This window comes from Botryllus schlosseri, chromosome 10 (genome assembly GCF_051294905.1).
Source record: "Botryllus schlosseri isolate E-star chromosome 10, Bs_hap1, whole genome shotgun sequence".
In the NCBI taxonomy this organism is placed as follows: Eukaryota; Metazoa; Chordata; class Ascidiacea; order Stolidobranchia; family Styelidae; genus Botryllus; species Botryllus schlosseri.
The window spans coordinates 6,930,446-6,956,919 of NC_137245.1; the positions used below are offsets into that span (position 1 = coordinate 6,930,446).

At 39.9% G+C, this 26,474-nt stretch overlaps 1 protein-coding gene across 1 annotated transcript; it reads right to left on the bottom strand.

Annotated features, from left to right (window-relative positions):
* Positions 1-860: 860 nt before the first annotated feature.
* LOC145449008 (polyglutamylase complex subunit TTLL1-like) lies at positions 861-24,787 on the bottom strand. Its single transcript, XM_080327469.1, has 8 exons — positions 24,570-24,787; positions 20,300-20,382; positions 12,716-12,845; positions 10,344-10,475; positions 8,130-8,299; positions 4,867-5,058; positions 4,026-4,215; positions 861-1,332 (listed from the first exon to the last, which is right to left on the bottom strand). The coding sequence occupies exons 1-8, from the start codon at positions 24,648-24,650 to the stop codon at positions 1,021-1,023; spliced, it is 1,290 nt and encodes a 429-aa protein (XP_080183595.1). The 5' UTR covers positions 24,651-24,787; the 3' UTR covers positions 861-1,020.
* Between the last annotated feature and the right edge of the window lie 1,687 nt (positions 24,788-26,474).

Sequence of the window (26,474 nt, forward strand, 5' to 3'; positions counted from 1 at the left end):
TCGACTACTCTGGTCATTTACACCAGGCCGATATTCTTTGTATTTTCCGTAACTGCCGACTTATAGCACGGCCCACCTTTAGGTTTTTTAAGACACCGCTGACGCGGATGAGGTGGCGAGGAGGAGCCTAGGTAAACCTCCAACACTTAGATATCGGAATTCGGAGGACTCGCTAGTAATCTTATGGTAGCGTGATATGTCGAATATATATATATATCGTACGTGCGAGTCCGTTACAGAAGGATGCTGATCCGATCGATGTATTATCAGCATTGATGCATGTACTTGACCATATTATACTGATGCTACCTTTTGAAATGAATTCAATCAATTCAGCAAGCGGCCGGCTGGCTACGCGCCTGCTTAATAGTATCGTAATTTTATCTCCATATACAAGTGATATTGAACGCTTGCAAGTCGGCTCATTTGTCAATTCTGACACACTATCACGCCAGCCCGTTGTGAAGTCACCGATCCCGCATACCTAGGGAAAATTGGAGTTCAGCGCCTATGACTACGATTACTTGAAAATGCTGTGATCGTCGTAATCGATGACGATTACTTATCGCGATTGCACCGTGTCTGCTCGCGACCCAACCTCACACATCAAAAAGAATGCATTCTAATATTATAATAGTATTCTACGATTTTACGGGCATGTATGACATAGAGAACGCTCAAACAACGATTATATGCAACACACCTTTAAGAAACATGCCTGACACACGCGACAGCAAATTGCGATGAATTATTTTCCTCTGCGTGTCGCATTTGCACTACTGTTAACTCAAATGGCGTAGACTATTCAACGCCGATCACTTGGCCTAATAGCGACGGTTAGATATTCTTACTCTGGCAGGAACACCAACAATTCCATTTATTCCTGCAATGTATTTTCATGACTTCAACCCCAAAGGTGACTTCATACTATATCAAGAGAAAAGTTATCAAACTCTGACAGCACTGGTAGGAAACTCAATGTGGACCAAAGGTTGCAGACCACTGTCTTGAATGATATTTTCATTTCCAAGTAGTCATTCCCCTTGTTCTACTATGATCCCGGCCTCTCGCCCCAGGAGCCATCATACCCCTGCTCCTTGAGTCTCTAGGGTCACTCGACAAAGGCCCCGATGCATTTTCACCATGCTGAGCGAGTTCTTCGTCGTACAGCAGATCAAACTGGCCGTACGTTTCTTTTGGCGGAGTCTTGTTCCATTTCACGTCCGGCGGTTCACCTTGCGGCATCACGATGTTGATGATATCGTTGATCAGACTGTATTTCATTATTCTGTCGTTGGCCGTAGTTGATGTGAGAGAGGGCGATGCGTTCACCTGGGAATGTGAATCGCCATGACATGATGTGGTACTTTTGAGCCAGGTAAGAGAATTTGTTTTCTCCGCACTACACACTTCACACTTTATAGTACCCAGGAGGCCAGGACCGAACAGCCCTTCGTCAGCCCACCTACAAAAAAAAAACGTTGCTCTTGGACCCCCACAGGGTGATAAGACTGAACCCCAGACCCCATCGGGCTGTACTTATTGCCACTAGTTCTCAGCGACATTTGTTCTGTTGCACAGTGAGACAGCTTATATCGACTGACTGCGCGAAGCGCGAAAAATTTCTCTACTTCATGATTGAATAGGTCAATATGATCGGAAATTGCATATATATAGCAATCAATTTTGTATCCTCTCTCTGAGCTGAGTCACGTAATCAGATTTAGTGGTAAAGCCGGGTGACTTGTCTTTGAAAATGTAGAGCCCGTAAATAATAATTAAACATATTTGGGCGGACCCATTGGTATAATACATGATGATGTTACATGATGTTGTTTTATGAGCTGATGTCTGCTATGTAAAAAGATATTGAAAACGCCCAAACGTACTAAACTACCGTAAACTCGGCGCGATGGTATTTGTCTTGTGGGGTTCAGATGGCCAAGGCAGGAACATTCGGCGCCAGCCATTTAGGCGCATGGAAAATTAAGCATGTGATATGTATATATCGAAGTTTTCGGTCAGCATAAGGACAGTCTTTTTTGGCCAAGGGTTTCTCGCTGCCGATCGTTCTGGCACACTTCTCGGTCGTAAGTTCCTTCTATGGCCTAAAATTTCATATGTCTTGGTACGTCGTGGCGTGGTGATGGCCGACGCCGAAAGGCCTACTTCTATAAATCATCCGTGTTTTTTCTTGAGGGAAGGGCACCCTATAATCAATATATTTGGCGCCATTAAATCGCGCACAGCGCGAAAAGTTTTTGAAAAAGTTGCATAAATTTTCAAAAAAATACTCTATAATTTATATTAATTCACAAAATAATTTTGTGCCCCTTTCGAGCTTCCCCCCCACCATTGGGGGGTTTGGAGTGCGGCAGTTACGGTACTGATAGTACCTATCAGATTCAGCACCATGGGTCTATTAAAAACGAAACATCGGAAGCAATTCGAAGTAGAGAAAGACTTGCGGTAAGTTTATGCAGAGTAGGGTGGAGTGAAAATGACTTTTTTTAAATCGAAAAAAGGGGGTGCTCAAATCCCGACAAAAGACCTAAAACTTCAATAAAAATTGACTTAAGGGAATTACCCCCATTTTCAAGTCAGCAACCCCCCATTTCTGCGTGGGGGGAGGGGTAAAATGGCCTCTAGATCAGGGGTGGACAATTATTTTTCCAGGCGGGCCAAATCAGAAAATCAGAATTTATTCAATCAGTTTCAATATTCAAAACAATGCAAAGCAAGAATAATTATTAACACATTTAAATGACATTGACCTTGGACCCTTTTTCCTATGGAGACGTCAAAATGTATTTGGGATATTACAAAATTGGTCCCGAGCTGTGTGTAGCTTGGTATTTAGCTTTGCTGTTTTAAGAGTTTCGCTGGCAGATTCCCTGAAATGTGTGCTCTCCAGGCCTCAGCCAGAGTTTTTCTCATATTGCCGATTAAAAATATATCTCTAAACACGGCGACCTGCTCACCACAAACTAAACTGACCGGTGTCCCTCTGTTTCACTTCCTATGTAGTTCTCCCAATCTTCATCAATGTCTGCCTTCAGCATCCATCTATATTTTTTAACATGCCTGTTCATCGTTTTTGGGTGACTTGATTAACGGATTATGGATCGGAAGCGTATGACATTACAATTTAAAGCACAGACCCCGTAATTCGCAATGTAACAATCGCAACAATGAACTATCTGGAAACTGTTACTTTTGACTTTAATTCTTACGGCATACTTTGCTATATTGGCATTATTTTGAATCCAGATTATACGACCCATACGTAGGCTACGTAATCACTGTAGCATACACAGATGAACAAACAGGATTAAAAGTTAACACATTTCCGGTTCAGTTTATGCAGTCTATGGTTTTAGTTCACACATTAGTATTCGAAAGTAGGATTTATGTTCTAAATTCCAGGGCACTTTTCGCGAGCCAGTCGTAATCGTGTCGCGGGCCGCACTTTGCCCAGGTCTGCTCTTGACCCTCCAGAGCTTCAATATGCAACCGAAAAATATCTTCATATTGAAAATGAAATCGTCAGCAACTAGTACAGTATTCAGAACAACTTTATATATCAACAGTCATATCACAGAACATGAATTAGTCTCGATTATTCGAATTGTTAAGCTCACGACATCATACTTTGTGATACGACTGTTGACATACGAACTTCTTATGAAATCTCAACCAGTTGCTGACAAGTGACAGCCGGAAAAATGTGGGCTTATTTCGATATGAATATATTATTCGGTTGTATCCGTATTAATATTCTGTCCTTGTGCAATCTATTTTCCAATGTTGAAAAAACGCCAGACAAGGTTTTGATGGTCTAATGGTGGAAATACAGCATTGTAACTGTGTTTTCGATTGATGATACATTACTCTTGATGTGAAGGCATAATATATTCGTTACCCGAAAAAATCAGCTCCCACTACATGGCTCGTATCATTACAATTGATACTAGAATCGTGTTCGAGTCCTCAAATCGATATGCGCAGCCTTAGTTAAGTCATACCTCGATCAACCACGGCTTCAACCTGTCATCGATGATGATGTCATAACCGTAACATTCAAAACAATGACGATCGTTCGCCATGGTTCCAGACACCGCCTTCAGCGAGCACACCGTCAACCAGTTGATCTCATCGAATAACTTGTCTGTCACTGCCTTGCCGCGAGTGCTTTCGAGGTAATGACGAAGGTTGCTGTAAAGGTTCAATCGTAGTCATTTCCAGATGTTGGTGCTGACCAGAGGTGGTCAGTAATAAATACTTCTACGTTTTAGAAGTTTCCAAGTAGGTGTTAGGCAAAACTGCTTATTATTTACTTTGGATTTTGCGAATTAGAAAGTAGATTCAGGATGTGTTTCACGTTTATGAGTGAAATTACCTTATTAAGCGGACGAAACAGCCCCTGAATCGTGGTGACTGAGTATATTTTCATAAATTGCATCTATTTGAATAGCGATGACCTGGGATTTAATGAGTCGATTCATGACTCGAGTCACACTTTTTTGGAGACTCCACTTGACTCCGGTCATTTTTCAAACGCGTAAAATGCCTCGACTCGAGTCCATATTTGTATTGACTCGACTTGCACTCGAGTCATTCATTGTGCATGACTCGAACAAAGTCTTATGACTCGAGAGTAGGATGGCCAAGACAGATTTTTCATTGTAACTTCGAAGAAGAGATAAGTCGCCACATGATTGGTATAAGGCCAGAAAGTGTTAGGACAGAGGAAAATTACGATATTATGAATATGACTCGATAGCCATGCATATTCTTTGCATAAACCCTAACAATAGGGCTGGGCAAAGTTCAGTTTGGATGTAATTGAAAATACACGATTCCCACCTTATCGTCCATTTTCCTCCGTGGATGTGATTGTATTCATCGCCGTGTTTTTGTATGGAGACATTCGTCAAATGGACGAACATGTTGTCCAACTCGTTGGTGTTTTGTGTATACTTGACCGTGCAAAATCGACAGAAGCCCAAGCGATACATGTAGCATTTTAACGGACGATATGATGTGACAAGGACATACCTGTTTATATGGAAACATGTTGTTAAATTGGATAAGATAAAAAAAGCTGTGTTCTTGACATTGAACTATGATATTTGCTTTCCAGAACTACACGGGATAGCGCCTAGATTCGTCTAGTAAGCACAATACTAAAGAAACAGCAACAAGCTTAGGAAACATATTTTCCTGTATTTTACATGCTTGTCTGTCTAGTACAGGGGTTCTCAAACTGTGGGCCACAGGAGGATTTTGAGGTGGGCCATAGAACTATTTGGAAAATTGTACAATTAGTGAAAGCTTGGTTATATTTGTTATGTTATTCGCTCGAAAATGTATTCATATTATCGAATTTGACGTGGGCTTAAAGGCTACTTGAAGCTTTTCATCCAACCCTGATGTGCCGTAGTGGCACGTATGAAGATACAATGTACAAGTCGAAAATGGGAGCGGGAAACTCGTTGAAAAGCGTGTAGCCTACATTTAAACTGGGACTGAAGTATATTTGATGTAGATTTATGATAGCCTACTTCGACACGTTGTATCAATGTAACTTAAAAATACACATAATTGCAATTTATTATCAATTATCAACTTCCTGTTGAAGTATAGGGCGCCATCACAACGAATCGTAATGTATTGAGGATTTTGCGCAGCACATTAATCTTTGGAGTCGGTTTAAAACGTTCACTTGGAAATCATTGTACATAATGTGAGAGACACACGAATTGATTGTATCTATGGATTGAATGTTCTGACATCGCAACTTCAGTAGGCAAAAGACATAGACATACTATGTACTTGTAGGCTACATTGTACAAATGTACAGCTTGCATAGGAAAAAAAATCTTCTTCCACTTCTCTGTAGTATCCCATTCACTAAAGAATTGTTTAAAGCTGGGCCAGAATGATTATGTTATTCTCCACCGTATCTAGTGGAAATAAAACCCCATCCAAACAGTGGATGCGAGTATTAGATCATTGGGTTTCGCGATTGAGTGGAAAAGCGGACGGCCATAATGTACACCAGAGTTACCCGATCTATACGGTCGGTTCCATGAGAATAGTTATTCAATTAAAAATTTTCGTCGTGCTTTGCGCGATTTCATGTCCCTAGCGGTTTGGATTTAAATATTATTATTAATAGTAACAGAAAAATGTGCATGTTATATAGAAATAGACATATCGGCGCCCGTGATTAAGACATTAGGATAAGAGGTGGGCCACAGATCATTTACAAACCGGAAAATGGGCCACGGCCAAAGAAAGGTTGAGAACCCCTGGTCTTATATTTTTGTGAATTACATCAGTCATGCTTTTAACAAGGTTATAGAAAGGGAACGAAGCAAAACCACTCGCTTTTGACACTTTAGATTTTCATTAGTAGAAAGTGGTTTTGAGATAAGTTTAGATCAATTTTATGAGTGAAATTATCATAAGAACAGCATGTATCAAAGTAACTGAATATACTTTCGAAGACTCTACTTGTTTGTAGGTCATTAGTAATTTTGCATCCGTCGGTCGTCAGCTTCCAATACGAATGCTCAAATTAAAAAATTTACTGTTAAATTTATGCGAACCCTCAACCAAATCGACTTTTTATCGCCACTGAACTACAAGACTGTACCTAGTACTTTTCATATCTGCTATTTTACTTCTACCTTAAACAGCATAAACATGTCGTGAAAATGGCTACTTCTACTTGTAATTGAGTAGAAATTTGCGGCATTATTCCTACTTCTACTCGAGTAGCAACACTAACTATATCCGTTGGGATGCTTTCTGCCCGAAGCGGCGAAAACTCAACCTAATATCAACTCTGGTTCAACGGGCCTTGCGCATCTGTTCGCCAGAAAAATTGCCACGTGAATTGGATGAGATCCATTCTATCCTATCAAAAAAAGGCTATCCTGAGCATATATTGAAATGCTCCTTCGCAAGAGTGTTAAAACGTTCGGATCAACCTCCCAATTATGGACCAGAAAAATGCCCGGCATTTTTACATCTACCTTGGCTAGGCAATGTGTCCAATCGGTTTGAAAAGTTGATCAAATCGGCGGTGCACCGTTGTTATTATAGTGTAAATGCGCATGTGGTGTATACAACCAAACCACTTCTGCCAAACTTCCGAAAGGATGTACTCCCTGCTTTAAATGCAAGTAACGTCGTCTACGAATTTAAGTGCCACTGTGATAGTAGGTATGTGGGACGTACATCACACAGATTGTTTGAACGGATAACTCAACACATTCCCAAATTGATTCGCTCAAAAACTTGCGCAAATGACCGTACGGAGTTCGCACGACAATGCAAATCAGCCGCCAAAACCGACTGTTACGACGATTACCAAGCATACGCTTCGGCAATTGGCCAACATTTAAGTGAGAACCCTTCTAGTGCTCAAAACTATAATGACCAAATGTTTACTGTCATTGCGCGAGGCAGATCCTTGTTTCATTTGAAAGCCCTAGAATCAACAATCATCCAATTGACCAAGCCTATTTTATGTAGACAAAAAGATTTTCTGTATAACTTACAAATTTCCCATTAGTGCGTTTTAATTCGTGTTTGTTATTGTTTGGTTTCAAAATGCTATGTTACTAGTACCGTACACTTCAAGTTTGTTATTGTTGCCATTGTGACATTGCGGACTTCATGGTATGTAATTTCTGATTGTTGCGTCATACTTCGCCTTTCTGGTTTTGCTTTTCATTCTGTTTAAATCCCTTCAGTGTGCTGTTAACTCTTGAAAAGAGGCACCCGAAAAGTCTTCGAGTTGAATATATATTTTAATAGAATGGATGTTGTATTGAAAGCTATCTTCAAGTTCTGTACCACGAACCAACTGTTCAACTAACTATATTGACCACCTCTTGAAAAAAAGCACCACCATCACTACAGGCATGCTTGGAACACAATATTTGGTCCTGGCGAAGAAACAAAATAAGCCACCCAAAATACTATTATATTATAAAAAGCTTGAAATTTAAAATCGGAATTAAGTGGCACTGGTTGGAACCCAACCGATGGTAGGAAAACTAAATGAAATTTCCTTTAAACTTTAATCTAACCTCGCCTACATGCAAGCTACTCACATTCTCAGATCGAATTTCTTTCCACCAATCAGCAACGGATTGTCGATATATCTCCCTATGACGTAGGAGTCTCTTGCGGACTGCGGTGCGAAATTCGCCACCCGGCTGTCTCTCGACCATTTCTTGATCTGCGACAGCTTGTTGATCAAAAATATCCCAATTCCACGCGCCTGAAATGGTGAGGTCCGACATGTACAAACTACCAGTTTTGAAATTGCACAATCAGAACTAGAACTACTGCACTCACTTTTTAAAGCTCACAAACAAAATTAAAAAAAAAAAAATACGCAAATACCTAACAAATCACAACTAACTAGACTCACTTCCGAAGCCACTAATATGAGTTACTCAATTGCAAATTAGCAAAGAAATATTGGATAAAAAATCGGCATTTCAAATGCACTGGGTTTTGAGTCTGAAATGTGAAGCGTTATGACCCCAAAACCTATCCCGGGATTTGCCGCCATTAGTAGTGAGCTAGCAATGGCGGACGAAATATCACACATCCGAGAACCTGCATCACGATTCATGGCGGACGACGACACCTATTTTCTATCTGTTCAGCAACTAACATTTTGTAAATGAGCTATTACAAGTAGAGCTATTCACTTCTGAAAACGCGCAACTTCAACTGAAACTACTCACTTTTCGAACTCCGCAATTAGAACTTTGACTACTCACTTTTCAAAACTTGCAACTAGAACAGGGGTGGCCAACCTTTTCGGCCAAAGGGCCACATGCAATTGACGAACCATTGCGTGGGCCATTAGCCGCGCCGGGCGCGACAATTTTTCAAAGTTTATATGTCAATAACATTGTTACTCGTGTATATCGCTGCGCTCAGTTTGTAAAGACGGGACTATTCGGTACCTGTAAATATCGATATCGAAAGTTACGGCCAAAATGAGTCAATCATTTTGTGCATAGGTTGCATCGTCGACGGTATTTCAGCGAGTGCAAACGCAAGGTCGCATGTTGGACGACACTTTCACTCGTAATTGCGAATAAAGTTAGACTTAATCTGGTACATCAGGCGTTTTTGTCTTCATTTTCAGGAGGGGTACCAACAGTGTCCTATATGGTGTGGACACAGCGAGACTGAACGGCTCACTGCATTTGGGTTACGTCATAGTTTCCATTTCCCCAAAGGCAACTTTACGGCCATTTTTGACTGGCTTGCCGAAAGCTAAATTCGATAAAATGGGTATTAATGGAAAACTGCTGCTGTACTGATTACGAAAATATAAATTTTATTCTCGTGGACCTCGAACCCCCCAAAATCAGCCTCGAAATTTTCATTGTGATCGAGTTTGGTATCGCGACGCAACAGTGCTGTCTTGCTTTTTCTTCTTAGCTTCACTCTCGTTTTGCCAGACAAAATTGTTGCGTCACAATGCCAAACTCGATCACAATGTAAATTTCGAGGCTGATTTTGGGGGGTTCCAGGTCTATGAGAATAAAATTTATATTTTCGTAATCAGTACAGCAGCAGCTTTCCATTAGTACCCATTTTATTGAATTTAGCTTTCGGCAAGCCAGTCAAAAATGGCCGTAAAGTTGCCTTTGGTCAAATGGAAACTATGACGTAACCCAAATGCAGTGAGCCGTTCAGTCTCGCTGTGTCCACACCATATTATAGGACACTATGGTACTAATATCAAAAGCAAGAAATCGAGTGACAACATATTGCGCAAAGGGTTAAGAAAATTTTTACTTTAGATAAACCTTCCGGAAAATATTCTACTTTTACTTTATTGTAATGTACGAAGATCTACGAAAACTGTGACTGGCCCATGCATCCGCCAATGCGTCGGAACTGATATTTTGGTTATCAACATCTCAAGTGTTGCGGCCAGACTAATCAAATTTTTGGATGGCCTCGCAAGCTCACAATCTGGGCAATCCATTTTTGATGATGAAACTAATTTCGAAAATTGCCTCAAAGCCACTCAAAACATTCTCACGGGCCAGGGGCTGGCCGCCCCTGAACTGGAGCAAGAACTACCCACTTTTCAAAATGTGAAACGAGAACTAAAACTACTCACTTTTCAAAATTTGCAATTAGAACTAGAACTACTTGGTTTTTAAAATGAGCAATTATAACTCAAATTAGATCCACTCAGAAATCAAGAAGATCGGTAGTTTGTACGTTTGCACTAGTCTAGGTGAGGTGTTGCAAAATTTTGAACGTCAAAACACAGAGCATCGAGCAACCTTCCCGCAAGGTTTCATGATCCAAGTGCTGGAAGGATTCTTTCTGAACTCTTCGACAAACAGATTGTAATCGGCCGGAAGAAGAAACGTAACGGGAATGAAGTCGAGGTGTACGTGGCGACCGGATTCGTCCTGCAATAGACATCACAACTACATCTCAAAAGATATCGGATTTTTGAGATGATTCCAATAAAACCGATAACTAGGGGCGGGCTGAGCAAAATCGAGTGATTCCGAGTTATTCGATTCTGAATTGAGAATCAGGTTTGAGTCGAGTCAAATATTTGAGTATGACACAAATTGAATATTGCCTATATACTTTACGTCGAAAAATTTGGATTATGAATAAAATAGCATTTACGGTGACCAATTCTTCAATTATTTATCATAGTGGTGCCCACCGTAAATACTATTTTATTCAAATCCAAATTTTTCGACGGCCATAACTCCGCTTGCACTGGTTGGAATTGAACCAAATTAGGTGAACATCGTTTCTATACACAACCTTACACTTTCATGCAGGGTGAACAGAAAATGTTCAAATTTTTTGCTATTTACTTTTATATAATAAAATTAAACTTTCTTCTCCTGTAGCAATGCGGCTACTGGTTGGAATTGAACCAAATTTGGTGTGTAGGCTTAAATTAGGTAACCTAACAATTTTATTAAGTAGCCAGTATGATTTGAGAAAAAAAGACATTTTTGAAGAGCCCTACTCTACATCACTTGTTATTTTTTTACCATGCCTATTTTCTAACAATGCTGTGGGTTGATCGCAACTTCACAGATATGTCGTTTCCACCAACGTGCGTAAGCTTAGCTTTGTACTACGTGTTCCGTATGCTGCGATATGAGCAATCGACGTTTCAAGGCTTCCACAGTGAAAAATACTCCTAACTCTATTACATTGGTCTACACGATTTCTGCAATATGAATTCTTTGGGTCAACTACGCCTAATTTGGGGGCGCTGAATACGAATCTGACGTTATTCTTGCTCTATCACATCACGTTTTTGAGATATTATATATGTCAAATATTTCTACTTTTTTTACGCACTCAAGTACATTTTGGCTACTTGCAGTACTTACGGAAGTGGTAACGTTTTACAACTACTGCAACATCTACCTGAACAGTTAGTATTCTGGATGAACTAATTACATTTGCAATTAGGTTTTAGTAAAGTAGAAAGTAGTTTAGGGTAATATTCCCCCACTTTCATGAGTTAAATTGTCATGAGAAACACGTGAAATAGCCTCTGAATCACGGTAACTGAATATATTTTTCAAAGATTCTACCCATGGGTGGTGTCATCATAGTCATTTTGCATTAGGTACAACGATGCATCTTGCGATTTCGTATATAGCCACCTCCGACTAACTGTTGAATGTATGCGACCACCCTCCACCGACCAAATGTACTTGGATATTTACTGAATTCCACAGACCTTTAATTCCGTATTCCACTTGAAATAGTTTTCAAAATGTCTTGTTAATTATTACTTCTACTTGTAATTGACTGAAAGTGTGAGGCGTTACTTGAGCCACTTGAGTAGCAACGCAGATCCCTTCGACCGACTCTAGTTCATAGTAAAATATTACGGCAAATCAGAAACCACCAAAAATGTAAGCTGTTTGTATTTAGAACTGGCATTTAATCCTGCAAAACAACAGGAAAAAGCCTCGAAACCATATAAAAAATATCACTAGGAATTAACCAATGCTCATCTCTGGCTCTCTTCCAGCATAGAACACATGGTATTTGGTGTAGGCCACGGAATGTCATAATGTCGTTGCATTCACGCTGAAGTTGTCATATCAAGGACTAATGCAAGGAACGTGCGTCTATCACTCCAATTTCAGTATTATCTACCCAGTCACACATTTCGTGGAACTCAGGTTACAACTGTAGCAGGTTTATCAGACGACATACGCCTTCTATAACAGCTAAAACCTTTGTATTCCTTACAACACATACGCAGGGTTGACGCCATTATACGACAAAACAAAGGCAGTATCGAAATATGCCAACTTATATTGATCGTTAGAGCCACTGTTCTGTTGGTTTATAACTGTATTTAGCCGCCCAATCATCGCGTCATTGCCATTTTCATTGTTTGCGAACAAAGGTGTCGCTAGATTTTAACCCCTATGATCCGCATTATAATGTAATATGCTACTGTGTAGGCTCTAAGTATTCCAATGAAAAACAAAGACATTGATTTTGAGGTAATATTTTGGAATCATTTTACTGGTGCAGCCCGCGAGCTATCTGAAGGTTTGAATCCGGCTCGCAACGTCATTTGAGTTTAACACCCCTGGTCTATATAGTCTCTGCTAGTCACATTACACAGAAACGGAGATTGCTATACCACCTTTTCAGCTAGAGGGTTGCCTTCTTTTTCCAACTCCTTTCGATACCTCTTGATATTCTTCACCATCAAATCCTTTCTTGTGAGCTCATAATGATTCGGAAAGTGATTTATGATTTGATCATCTGACAGTCTGCAAAACAAGGTCAGTAGGATTACTTGAAACAGCTATCCCCAAGTACGAATTCAGTCACATGATATTTAGATGTAGCAGAGTTGTAATGACTCGAGTCACGATTTTCTGATGACTCGACTTGACTTTAGTCATTTTCTCAGAATACGGATATGACTCAACTCGAATCGTACAAGGAAGTTAGTTTTGTCATAAGTAAACATACTTCTATCACTTAAATTGCCATGAAAACCATGTGAAATAGCCTGTTCCCTGCATCATGGAAACTGAATAAATCTTTGAAGATCGTACCTATTGCAATATTATTAGTAGGGCAAGTTTATGTTGCAGTCAAATCCGTGGAAAGTTGCACTTATTTTTCACGAGACTTGCACTAGAATGTAGCATTTATGGACAAGTTCCTTGAAATTACTAGGGTAGGCCTATGAGACAGTCGAATCGATCCTTATCCAAGGCACTGTAGCAAAACTCAGTGTCAGTGATTTTCACAAAATCAATAGCCTGAAAAATTGGCCCAGTGGAAATATAAATTTCGGCGGTCTAGCCTGAATGTACGCTAGGGTGGAGTGAAAAAAAGAAAAATTTGAATTTCAAAAAGTGCCTTTGATATTTGGTCCCAAATCTCGAATGAATTACTTCTATTATAATTTCAGGTTCTTGCACCCTCTAGTGGCCGTGCAATTTCACCGAACGAGCCGAAAATAGTCAATTTTGCCATATCTTGATACCAGCTTATGCTAGAAAGCTAGTTTTGGGCTCAAAAGATGCGGAAGCAACATGTTTCAGTCTCACTTCCATAGAACTTTGTCTTGAAAAAGTACAGAAAAAAAGTTACAAGCAAATTATTGATTTTTAGACCGCCATTAAAATGTTGGTTGGTTTTACCAAGCTTGCTATGCCAATTTGCATGTTACAATTTGTTACATTGCTGCTTTAACAACAAAATCTTGTTTGGCGGACCTATAAGTAGATTTATATATCAACTTAGCAAAATTTTGATGAGGAAGAGAGAATGATTGAACTTTCATTATGTTACATCATCACAAACCTTCATGATATGAACTTGGTGAAAAGGGTATCTTCCTGTTTAACTCTGCAACAAACGATAGGCCTAGCCTGGATTTTTCAAAAAGTGAATCAGTTACAGTAAATCAGTTAGATAATTTCTATATACCTCGTACCTGTATGTTTTGTTGAAAATGATTATTTCCGTATCACTTATTCATTGTTAAACTGATTTATATATTATACATATTGTACAAGTTCCTGTACTCAGTTTTGGAATATTCCGCAATGTTGATAGTCAACCTTAAGTCTCCCAGTAGGAGTGATGATAACTCATTTTGAAAGTGTTCTGGTTTCTGGTGTATCATGGAGTTGATCATATAATACTCTTGAATATTGGTATTAAAACTGACTCCTCCATGTGTAGTATCATAGGCCGCTGGGTGTATGAACAGGTCGCTGTAATATACTCTGCTAAGTGTGTGAATTGAACTGATATTGTCTAGTACAGTGGTTCTTAACCTTTTTTCTTCCAGCGCCCCCTTTCAAAAATTATCGTGCTCCAGCGCCCCCCCCCCCCCAACTTCATATTGTAAGGAATGTAATAAAGACAATGAGTAAGAGGGAGGGCCGTAACAGCACTTCGTTAACCCCCCTAAAAACGACTGCCTTGCGCACCCAGAGCGTGATAAACCGAACTTCTGAGGGCATCGCCCCCACGAACCCCATATCGTGATTTTGATGGTCAGCAAAGTTTGTGTGGCCTGGTCGCCCTAGGTACCAAAATTTTCCATAATGCATGAATGAATAGGTGGTAATCAGATTTACCAGTAGCACTGAGTGAGATAATGTATAGGAAAATAAAGGGCACGTAATAAATAATTAAACATATTCGGGCGTGCCCGCAGGTACAATTATTTGTTACCAGGGCCGTAACAGCACTTCGTCAGCCCCCCCAAACAAAAAACGTTGGTCCTGGGCCCCCATCGGGTGATAAACCAAACTTTGAGGGACTTCACTCCCAGACCCCCATTAGGCTGTCCGCTATTTGCTAATAGCCTATTAGGTATTTACATTTGGTGTCCATTTACTGAGGCAGCTATTCTCGCCTATTCGCGCGAAGTGCGAAAAATTTCACTAATTAATGATTGAATTGGTCAATATCATCGGGAATTGCATGTAAATTGAGATCAATATTTATCCTCTCTCTGCTCGCAAAAACACATTTACCGGTAGAGCTAAGTGAGGTGCAATGTTCCCTCTAAGCTGTGCACGTGCGCAGTGCTGACACGGTCTCTGCACACAGAAAATCTACGTTGTGCACAACAAATCCGGAGTTATTACCTTATTTTAGTCGTTACGCACTGTTGTCCAAGGGTCAGCGCAGTGAGTTGTTGAGTGTGCGCGGACTCATCAAAACTTGAAGCGAACATTGTGAGGTTTCTTGGAAACTGTACGGCTCGTTACTATTAATTAAACATATTCGGGCGGGCGAACCCGTTGGTATGACTTCGTTGCATGATGTTATTTCGTGACCTGTCTGCAATATCAAAAAATATAGACTCGCTCAATGGGGATATCGCCCAACAGGAATATCCCTGTCGCCCAATCGTACTAAACTAAAAGACGCACACGATTTCAGATTGGTATTTCTTCACTGACATATAATTTTTCCCTGCCACATGGAATTCGTCTTCTGGGGTTCAGATTGCCAAGACAGGAACATTCGGTGTCAGTCATTTAGGCGCCCATGGACAATTAAACCTATATGTATTTTGAAGGCTATATGTAACGAAGTTTTCGGTGTTAATTTGCTCTGAATACTCATTATGGATATGTCCTATCACCACATCATCTACTGCGAAGCCATTTTTCTCTAGCGCCCCCCATACCGCCCCCCTGAGCACAGCGCCCCCTGAGCGTTTCCGCCCCCCTTCAAGACCCTGGGGGGCGCTGGGGGCGAGGTTAAGAACCACTGGTCTAGTATATGTACAGATTCAGAATTTCATCATGTTCGACTTATAGCAGATTGTGGTTTATCATATGTACAAGTATCTGACATGATGTTAACAGGAAAAATATCCAAGTCTGTCGTCGCTTGCGATAAGTTGAGGGGTGGATAAACTTTTCAAAGTGTTGATGGTTTTCCTTCTGGAATACTCCCAGCTAAAAGACAGTTAAATGCAGTTGTTTGATCACAACTAAAGTAAGTGATCAAAGTTGAGCATACCCTCAATCACTTGTCTTTTTATTGGGAGTATTCCAGAATGAAAACCATCAACATTTTGAAAACTTTCTCCGCTGTGCAACTTCTTGCAAGCAACAACAAACTTTGATCTTTTTCTTGTTAACAGTATGTCAATTACTTGTACATATGATAAACCACAATCTGCTATAAGTCAAACATGATGAAATTCTGAATCTGTACTTATACTAGAAAACATCAGTTAAATTCACACACATAGCAGAGTATATTACAGCGACCTTGACACTGCATATGGAGAAGTCAGTTTTAACACCAATATACAAGAGTATTATATGATCTACTCCAAGATACACCAGAAACCAGAACACTTTAAAAATGAGTTATCATCACTCCTACTGGGAGACTTAAGGTTGACTATCAAAGTTCCAGAATATTCCAAAGATGAGTACAGTATCTTGAACAATATGTAGGCTATAATATATAAAACAGTTTAACAATGTCTCAAGTGATATGGAAATCATCATTTTCAACAAAACATACAGGTATGAGGTATAAATAAATTATATAGCTGATTTACTGTAACTAATTCGCTTTTTGAACAATCTAGGCCAGGGGTGGGCAATTATTTTCCTTCGCGGGCCAAATGAGAAGTAGAAAGTACGCTGGCGGGCCGAGTGACCGATTCTTTGTTTATTTATTAAAGTTGTGCTCACCGTAAATACTATTTTATTCAAATCCAAATTTTTCAACGGCAATAACTCCGCTTCCACTGGTTGGAATTGAACCAAATTTGGTGAGCACCGTTTCTATAGACAGCCTAACACTTTCATGGGGTGAACAGAAAATTTTCAAATTTTTTATTATTTATTTTTATATAATAAATAGAAACTTACTTCTCCTGTAGCACAGCGGTTACTGGCTGGAATTGAACCAAATTTTGTGTGTAGGCTTAAATTAGGTAACCGAACAATTTTATCAAGTAGCCAGTAGGATTTGAGAAAAAAAGTCATTTTTGAAGAGCCCTAAGGTACAATAGTACAAAGCCTATTTTCTTGGTCGCTACCTTTCGAGCATGGTGCAGCTTATATAGCCTTGATGTTGAGTGGAGCTTGGAGTTTTTCTGTACCTCGCCCTTTCTTGACCGAGTGTTTCGTGTGTTTGTCATAAGACCGACTTTAAAATTAAAATGCTTAATCTCGGCGACATGCTCTGCATGATTTTCAGTTTGCAGGATTATTTTTTTGGCATGCCCGGTAATCCGTTATGGGCGATGAATATGATGAGTCATATAGTAATCGCGAGCACTGATTGACTTGTTTTACAAGTTAGGGATTTGGAAACGTATCACGTAACAATTTGAAACACATACCGTACATTGCGTAATGTGACAATGGCAACAAAGAATGTTTGAACTAAACTATGGGGAAAGAGTGATTTCTTGTGACTTTTAATTGCTACTCGTACTTTACCACGTTGCCTTTATTTTGAATCAGGATTACGTATGCGTGGTACGTAGGCAGCGTAATCGTGGCTTATTAATGAACAGGCTTCAAAGTCAACGAATTTCCTGTTCAGTAGATACAGCCTATGGTTTTAGTCATTCAAGAAGCAAGATTTTATGTTTTGACTTCCAAGCAACCTTTCGCGGGCCGCACAGAATAGCTTCGCGGGCCGCACTTTGCCCAGGTCTGATCTAGGCCTATCATGTGTTGTAGAGTTCAACAGAAAGATACCCGTTCCACCAAGTTCATGACAAGGGTTTGTGATGATTCAATATGATGAAACTTTAATCATTCTCTCTTCCTCATCAAAATTATGCTAAGTTGATATATAAATCCACTTATAGGTCCACCAAACAAGATTTTGTTGTTAAAGCAGCAATGTAACAAATTGTAACAAACAAATTGGCATTGCAAACTAGGTAAAACAAACCGACATTTTGAAGGCGGTCTAAAAATCAATAATTTGCTTGTAACTTTTTTCTCTACATTTTTGAGACAAAGTTCTATGGAAGTGAGATAGAAACATGTTGCTTCCGCAGCTTTTAAGCCCAAAACTAGCTTTCTAGCATAAGCGCGTATCAAGATATGGCAAAATTAGCTATTTTCAGCTCGTTCGGTCAAATTGCACGGCCACTAGAGGGTGCAGGAACCTGTAACGATGATAGAAGTAATTCATTCAAGATTTAGGACCAAATATCAAAGGCACTTTTTGAAATCCAAATTTTTCTTTTTTTTCACTCCACCCTAATGTACGCCTAATCAGAAAGGAAGCCCAGTTTGAACGACAGTGAAATAATCAAGCGATCTATTTGCATGTAGTGCCAAATATTTCCAGTGAAAAGTTAGTTGTATGAAAACTCGAAAAAAATTGAAAAGTTTCGTGAAAAATCGAAAAAGCTGCAAAAAGTTGCATGAAAAAAAATGGAGATAAGTTGTAAAAAGTTTCTATACAAGATTCCTCCAAACATCTTAAAACACCATGTTTCATAACTTTTGAGTATTTAAGAAGCTGCCGGAAGCTGTAAAAAAAGTTGCATAAGTTGCAAAAACTTGCCCTAATTATTAGTCATTTCGCATTAGTCAGAAAGATGCATCTTGCAATTTCGAAAATAGCCACATCGATTTAACCGCAATCTTGGAAATTGCTACTTCCACTTGTAATTGAGTAGAAATGTATGATGTCACCTCTACTTCTACCTGGCAACGGCTTTAACCACCTTTGATATTTTAATTTATGTGATATAGGCTGTATATAGCCTAAAGCAGCGGTGTCAAACATACGGCTGTGGGACTCATCCGGCACGCCAGACAATTTGATCCGTCCCGGGAAGCAATTCTGAGCAAATGCAAAAAGACTTGAAATATCCATGATATTTCCAACAATAGTTGAGATTTGAAGTATGAAATACTTTGATGTAAAAATCCCTCCACACAGCAAATGTCGGACATGTTCATTGGCCGAATAATAAGCATCGGCCGGCACAGTGTTGAATTTTCACACCACATCCCAAGAAGGCAAAATAGTGCATACCGAGTGTAGAATATTCGGAAAATGGATAAAAAAATTAGTTATTTATTCATAGAGGCGAAAACGCCAATGCAAAACCGTTTATTTACAGTACATGAATAATATATTACTATTACTTAGGCTACATGAAGAATGCAATTGAAATGTCTCTGGTCACAACGTTGTATAGGCTACCTTATTCTGCCCAAAAAGCCCCAGACCCGGACCCGGTAATGAAATTCCATCGCCTGCATTTACAGTTACCGTAACTATCTTGTAGTCCTGACAACGAATATGCAGGGCCAACGCCGCTAGACTAAGACGAAGGGAGCAGAATAGAAATATACCGACTTATGTCATTGTTAGAGCTACGGTACCGGCATTGTTTTGGTTGTTCATTCAATCTGCCGATCATCGTATTTTTGCCAATTTTGTCGTTTGCAAATAACGTTGTTGCTACCGTAGAGTCTTAATTATGACCTGTAATATATTGTATACTGTTGGATACTATTTGATAAATGAAGCATACTTGTGAAAAACAAAGGTGTGGATTTGAAGGTATAATTTTGGACTCATTTGACTGGTACGGACCACGAGCCACAAAATTGTTTGGATCCGGCCAGCGACACAAGTTGAGTTTGACACCCCAGGCCTACAGTCATTGATCTGATTATAGATTACTAACCTATTGATGGATACGCAACTCTCCGTGGTTACGCTTGGGCAAATAGTATCTCTTCCGGCTAAGTAATCTAAAAGTATCATAGTTGGTTGTGCTATAGCAGGCGACCCTAGCGCTGAATGCCAAATTTCAGACTTTGGAGGCTCTTTTGAGGTGGTTCCATTCCATTGTCCTGACAAGAATTTATTTCTTCTTGTCGGAATCAGTGTGACATTAGCTTTTGTTTGAGACCAGCTTGATTAAATTTGACCCCCCCCTCCCCCTGGTCGCAAGCTATGGCACTAGTAATTATACTGCCTTCAGATTACTAAGCAATACGAGAGACTGCTTGCCCGAGCGTAACCACAGGTTTTGCGGGAGTTGCGTATCAATCCCTAGGCTAGTAATCCATAATCTGATAGTGGGTACAACCAAAGCAGTTAATACTCATACCACTATGCTATGCTTCCAACTGATAACAGAGCAAAAATTGCGCAGAAAATTGAAATTCTGGAAAATTTTCTGTATCAAATTTTTTGTACCACAATGGCGTGATCTTCAAAATGCTCAAACCTGTATCCAGTTTCAAGGCTGAAAATGCTTCGAGTCGTGTTCACGTTCGTCCAATAGAAATTCCAATCCTCATCAGCAGACACCTTAATAAAGCAATATCTCATGCTTAGAACTGTCGCCGTGCAAAACTTTTACTAAAAATTAGTTTAAAAAACACGTAAACCCAATGAAAGTGAATATTATTAGAGAGTAATTCCCTGTCACCATGCAAATATTTTTTAAATCCGTCTCCACACCCTCTCAGATTTTTCTCTAAATTTATATACAACTAAAGTATCTAGTTCTTAGTACAACGAAATTTATTTCGGACAATTTCGTTGAACGGCTCTTGAGTTATTGCAGTTTGAAAAATGATGATTTTGTGATTACTCAACCATGAAATTTGGCAACACAAAACCTGTGTGTGATTGTAACTGATATAGCTCAGAGGTTACGTAAAGTAAGGGTTTGAATGTTATTTAGCAATAATTGTTGGTGCATGTTCTTCACTTACCACGAATTTCCCCGCTCCACAGTATTGGGTCAAGGTTCAAAACGCGATTTCAAAATTGGCATATGTTAAAATCGGTGATGCGTAACAATATTTTTCAACTCATCTGGTGCAATTCTATTTAAACCAAAATTCACAAGCAAGGTGTCATTTGAAAGCTGTTTCCAACTAGAATGCACGAAACTTGGTTTTATTATTGATATTTGACAGCAACATGGTTAAAAATATAATATGGTGCATAATGCAAAATAGGTCATTTTTTAATTAATTTTAATTATATTAATTCAGTGATTATCTGATTTTGACTTTATTCTACTCCTTATATGATAATGTGTTTCAGTAGATAATTATTGCCATGCTCAGAGAGTACTTTTATTTATTGCATGTGCATAGTGCTTGCAAGGGTGCTTCTGGGTTTACCGACTATCAGTAATTCTAGTCAACATCCAAATAATATTTCAATTCGTCTTCACACCCTCTCAGATTTCTCTGCAATATCATGTACAACTAAAGTACCCAATTCAGAGTAGAATAGAATTTAATTAATATAACTTTATTGATCGGTTCTTGATCAATTGCAGTATGAAGAATGAGGATTTCGTGCTTACTCAACCATGAAATTTGCGTATAATTATAACTGCTAAAATCATTACATATACAGGCTGCAGGTAGTAATGCTGGTAAGCAATGATTGGTGGTACATGTTCTTCACTCACTAGGAATTCCCCTCCGCATTACAGAATCAAGGTTTAAATCTTGATTTGAAAATTGACATACCAGTATGTTAAAATCAGTGATGCGTGACGATATTTCTGAACTCTCTGGCACGACTCTATCTAACTCAAAATTCATAAGTAAGGTGTCATATGAAAGCTGTTACCAATTAGAATCCATCAGAATTGGTTATGAATTGAATATAAGACAGGAACACGGTTAACAATATACTTTGACTCTTTATGCAGAACAGGTCATGCACTATTTAGAGCGCATCTTTTCAATGAAGTTTTAGACAAGTGGCAGTCAAATATCACATGCAATACCAATTCAGCAACGTTCTACTCTTTCCAAGCTTCCATTTGACACCTTCCTCGAAAAAATCGGTTTAAATAGAATTACGCTAGGCAGAGTTGCATATTTGTTACGCATGGCTGATTTTGAAAACATGATGACTTTGAATTGACATTTGACCCCTAAACCCCATTAGTAAAGTTAAAAATTTAGGTCTATCACAATAAGCATATACCAAAATATCTTACTACAGAAATTTAAGTCTGCCCGGCAGCAATTTGATCACTATAATGTAATTACAATTAGACACAGGTTCCAAGCGGTATAGCGTCACGGCCGAGTGAGCACAAAATGTCATTTTTCAAATTGGAATAACTCTGTAACGAATTGTCCGATTTTCTTGAAACAAAGTTTGTTATGCACCAAATTTAATGCCTGATCGATGTGAAAATTTTCAAGTTGATCTGAAATGGTGTGGAGACGGGCGTTTGCATGTTGAGAGGGAATTACTCTAGATATAGAATCAGAATTTAAAAAGATCGGGGTTAAAGTTTGAAATGGGAGGGGTTTGACCCCTCTAAGCTAGCAATTGATGCAGCCTGCAGGAAAATCATACAGCAGAACACCAATATCACGTTTTCTAGGTGTCCGCCAACTTAATTTATGTTAAATAAACAACCAGAAGTACTCACAAAACCAGTGAACCAGTGACTGTCAAGTGTCAAATAACAAGATTGGTAGTTTGTACAGTTGTAAACTGTACGTACACACAACTCTGCTGGACATAACTGCAATTTCTGGCAATTTCTTAGGTATAGCCGTATAGGCCTATCGGTGAAGCTGACCACGACATGGTATTTGCCTTGCGCAACAGTTAATATACGGCGTAAACCTAGTCCGGCGTATACAAGGCATATTTTAGCACATTGTGTCGTTTAATAAGTAATTCAGTGTCGAATCAGAAGGAAAAATATATTCGTCACGCGGATGAAATTCTCCAATCACGCGAGAAATTCGTCTGTCACGCACAACATGTTGTCGAAAACAACCACCGATTCCAGTCTGGATACAGCCGGGTTTTGTCGGTGGCTATCTGCGTTTTGCGGTTGTGTGGAAGAGTTTTGCGGTTGACTATAGTAGAGTTTTGCGGCTGTATAGGAGGGTTTTGCAGTTGTCTGGAAGGGATTTGCGGGTAACTAGGAGTTCTTCGGTTTACTATAGCCTAAGGCTTAGGCGGGTGAAAAACAGGGTTTGGAAGGTAAGTAGCCGGTTTTGCGGGTGATTATTCGGCGCTTCTTCGTTTTACGATCATGACATGCCAGTGTTCCCCATGACACCAACAAATGTTTCCCATTAACCTAATTAAAAATTTATAAACGTCAAAATAAATTGTTGGGTTATTAAGGTTGGGGGAGAGGGGATATTAGGTTTGGGGGAGAGGGAGGATATTAGGGTTGGGGAGAGGGGGGATATTAGGGTTGGATATCGTGTCCCTCAGCCCAACCCTAACATACCCCTCTCCCCCTACCCTAATATCCCACTTCTCCCCAACCCTAATATCCCCCCTTCCCGAACCCCATTATCTATCTAACCCTAACACTCCCCTCCAAGTAACCCTAATATCCCCCCTTCCCGAACCCACCTCTCCAACCCTAACATACATCTCACCTAAAGCACAAAAAAAACAATTTATTTTGACGTTTATAAATTCTTATTTGTGTTCATGGGAAACATTTGTTGGTGTCATGGGGGAACACTGGCTTGTCATGATCGTAAAACCAAAAAGCGCTGATTACTCAACCGCAAAACCCTCCTAGTTACCCGCAAAACCTTTCAATAGGTCGCAAAACCCTTCTATACAATTGCAAAACCTTGCTAGTCACAAGCAAAACCCTGGTAGTCAACCGCGAAACCCTCCTCTACAACCACAAAACTCTCCTATACAACCGCAAAACTACTGTAGTCAACCGCAAGACCCGCCTATACAACCGTAAAACCCGCGTAGTTAACCGCAAAACCCTTCCAGACATCAGCATAACCCAGGTTGGAATCCTGGTACGTTTAGCGTAATATCTTTGGTGTGCTAAGACGGTTCTCAGCGTCACACCTGTGTGCAGTCAGTAGAATCTTTGGTGTGCACGAGACACCGATTCCATATTGGAGCATAACCTTGTTATGCACCCGCAAAACCATGCTGGTTACCCGCAAAACCCACCTAGACAACCGCAAAACCCGGGTAGTTAACCGCAAAACTCTTCCTGACAACCGCAAAACCCTGCTAAGCACCAGCAAAACCCTGTTGGTGACCCTCAAAACCCTCCCACACAACCGCAAAACCCTGCTAAGCAACCGCAAAACCCTGTTAGTTTCCCAAAAAAACCTCCTGGACAACCGCAAAACCCTGATGTATAGTTATACGATACCTGCAATTTAATTTCATCATAACTATTCCATGATATCTTGAGGCCATACAGCAACAATATTGTAAAAGATATGGTACTCACAATTACCTGAATAAGCTATGCCTTGCTTTTGCAGATTTTGCGAGTTTTGCAGGTTTTACGGGTTTTGCGAGTTTTGCGGGTTTTACAGTGTCCTGATCCCGACCACAATCTTTTTATCAATCTACTATTGATTACCGTATTTTGCAACTCGACTATACGTGAAAGCGTGAAATCAGCAAAGACAGTATTATCTTATAATTCAGCACGGAACACCGATCGAGCAGATGTTTGAGGATGGGTTTTTATGAGATACTAAGATTGTACTAACCTGGCTCCATCCTCGTTTTTCGAAATTATTAACCAAAACGGATTTCTCCATGTCGGTGGCATATTTCACCTTCGTGGACATGTCTGCCTCCTGAGAATAACAGCCCTCCTCCTAGAGTTGATGGAGACTAATTACATTATAAACGGCCAACAATTTTACCACATTGTGGAGACTGACGACGTATAAACTTGCTAATCGTTGAAAAGCATTTTAAGCTTGCAATGCAGCGTCATTTCGCTCTAGCGATGGCGATTTGTTGCTAACACCAGTTTTCCGGATCCGGATTACTTACCGCATCCTGTCCACTGAGCTGGAGTGAACTTCTTACAGCAGTGGTTTTTAAGCCAGCAAATTTCAAATAATGTTCAGATCAGGTAAAAACAAATAGCCTTATCATTTTTACTTATCCAACTGGACGATTTTGTCTTGAAATGAGTTTTGCACTGAGTAACGTTTCCTGAATACGGGCCGTGGTGCGGTAATCTCTTCACGTTTTCAATTATAGGAATAGTGATGTTGGGTACAAGAGAAGGGCGTACTTTGATCAACAACAACAGTATTTTGAAACTGAAATCAATTTCAGCATTTCAAAATGCTTTACTAAGTCTTATTCCGGGAGAGATAGTGTAGTGGTTACGACTAACGATATGCGCCCACCAATCTGACGGATCGGAGTCGATTCCCGTCGGAGGTTTATTTGGGCTTCTCTTCCCCCGCCGTTGCCGATCTTACGGCGACAAAAAGCCCGGTAAAAGATCCGACGAAAGAAAGCACTTAGAAGGAATGGAAAGAACTAGTAGAAAGGGCCGAACTGACATCGGGCACTCTAGGCCGAGGTGGATGTTAGGGTAAAGGATCGCTACTGATGCGTGTCGTTAGACATCCTCCTATCTGTTCATGACAGCATATTGCGTTTTATCGCATTGTACATTGTGTGTGACTGTTCAGATGAGAAATATAACCCAACAATGTTAAATGTTGATGTTAATCTCAGGTAAGTTCGCACGGCCGCAAAATATGACCTCGTTTGTTATACTATCGAATGCGACTATGGAACGGAAACTCCTGTTTTCCTATTGTTGTACATGGCAATCACTTTGAAATGGAATATTTGATAATGATCGGTTTCTAGAGGTTTCGGAACCGACTGTTCAAGTGTTCATTCATATCGCACAACGGACGACTGGAACTGCAATGCAACAACAATGCTGAACAATGCTGTCTGGCTCTTTTTCTCTTGAGCTACTCTCTCGTTTCGCCAGACAGCGTTGTTGCGTCCCAATGCCAATCTTCATAACAATAAAAAATTCGAGGCTGATTGCGGGAGTTCCAGGACCACGAGCGGAATAAAATTTATATTTTCGTAATCAGCGCAGAGTCAGCTTTCGATTGATAGGCCTACCTGTTTTACCAAATTTAATGCTCGGCGAGCCGGTCAAAAAGGACCGTCAAATTGCCTGTAGCCAAATGGAAATTGTGACGTGATGCAATTTCACTGAGGCGTGAGATTTGCCTGTGTCGACACCATATAGGACACTATGCTTAGAGCGAACATTGTGAGGTGTCTTGGAAACTGTAGGGCGCGTAACTAATAATTAAACATATTCGGGCGGGCGAACCCGTTGGTATGACTTCGTTGCATGATGTTATTTTGTGACCTCCTGTCTGCTATATCAAAAAATATAGAATCGCCCAACAGGGATATCGCCCAACAGGAATATCTATAGTTTTACATATCCCTGTCGCCCAATCGTACTAGAGTAGACTAAGAGATGCACACGATTTCAAATTGGTATTTCTTCACTGGGGTTCAGATTGCCAAGACAGGAACATTCGGTGCCAGTCATTTAGGCGCCCATGGACAATTAAACCCATATGTCTTTTGTAGGCTATATGTAACGAAGT

What these genes read in the sequence shown, in the direction of transcription:
- LOC145449008 (XM_080327469.1), bottom strand. Translation starts at nt 24,650, where the DNA reads ATGTCCACGAAGGTGAAATATGCCACCGACATGGAGAAATCCGTTTTG. An exon ending in AGCCTTGAAACTGGATACAG is followed by an intron (nt 12,846 to 20,299) that starts GTTTGAGCATTT and finishes CTTGTTTTGCAG; the next exon opens with ACTGTCAGATGATCAAATCA. An exon ending in TCATGAAACCTTGCGGGAAG is followed by an intron (nt 8,300 to 10,343) that starts GTTGCTCGATGC and finishes TCACCATTTCAG; the next exon opens with GCGCGTGGAATTGGGATATT.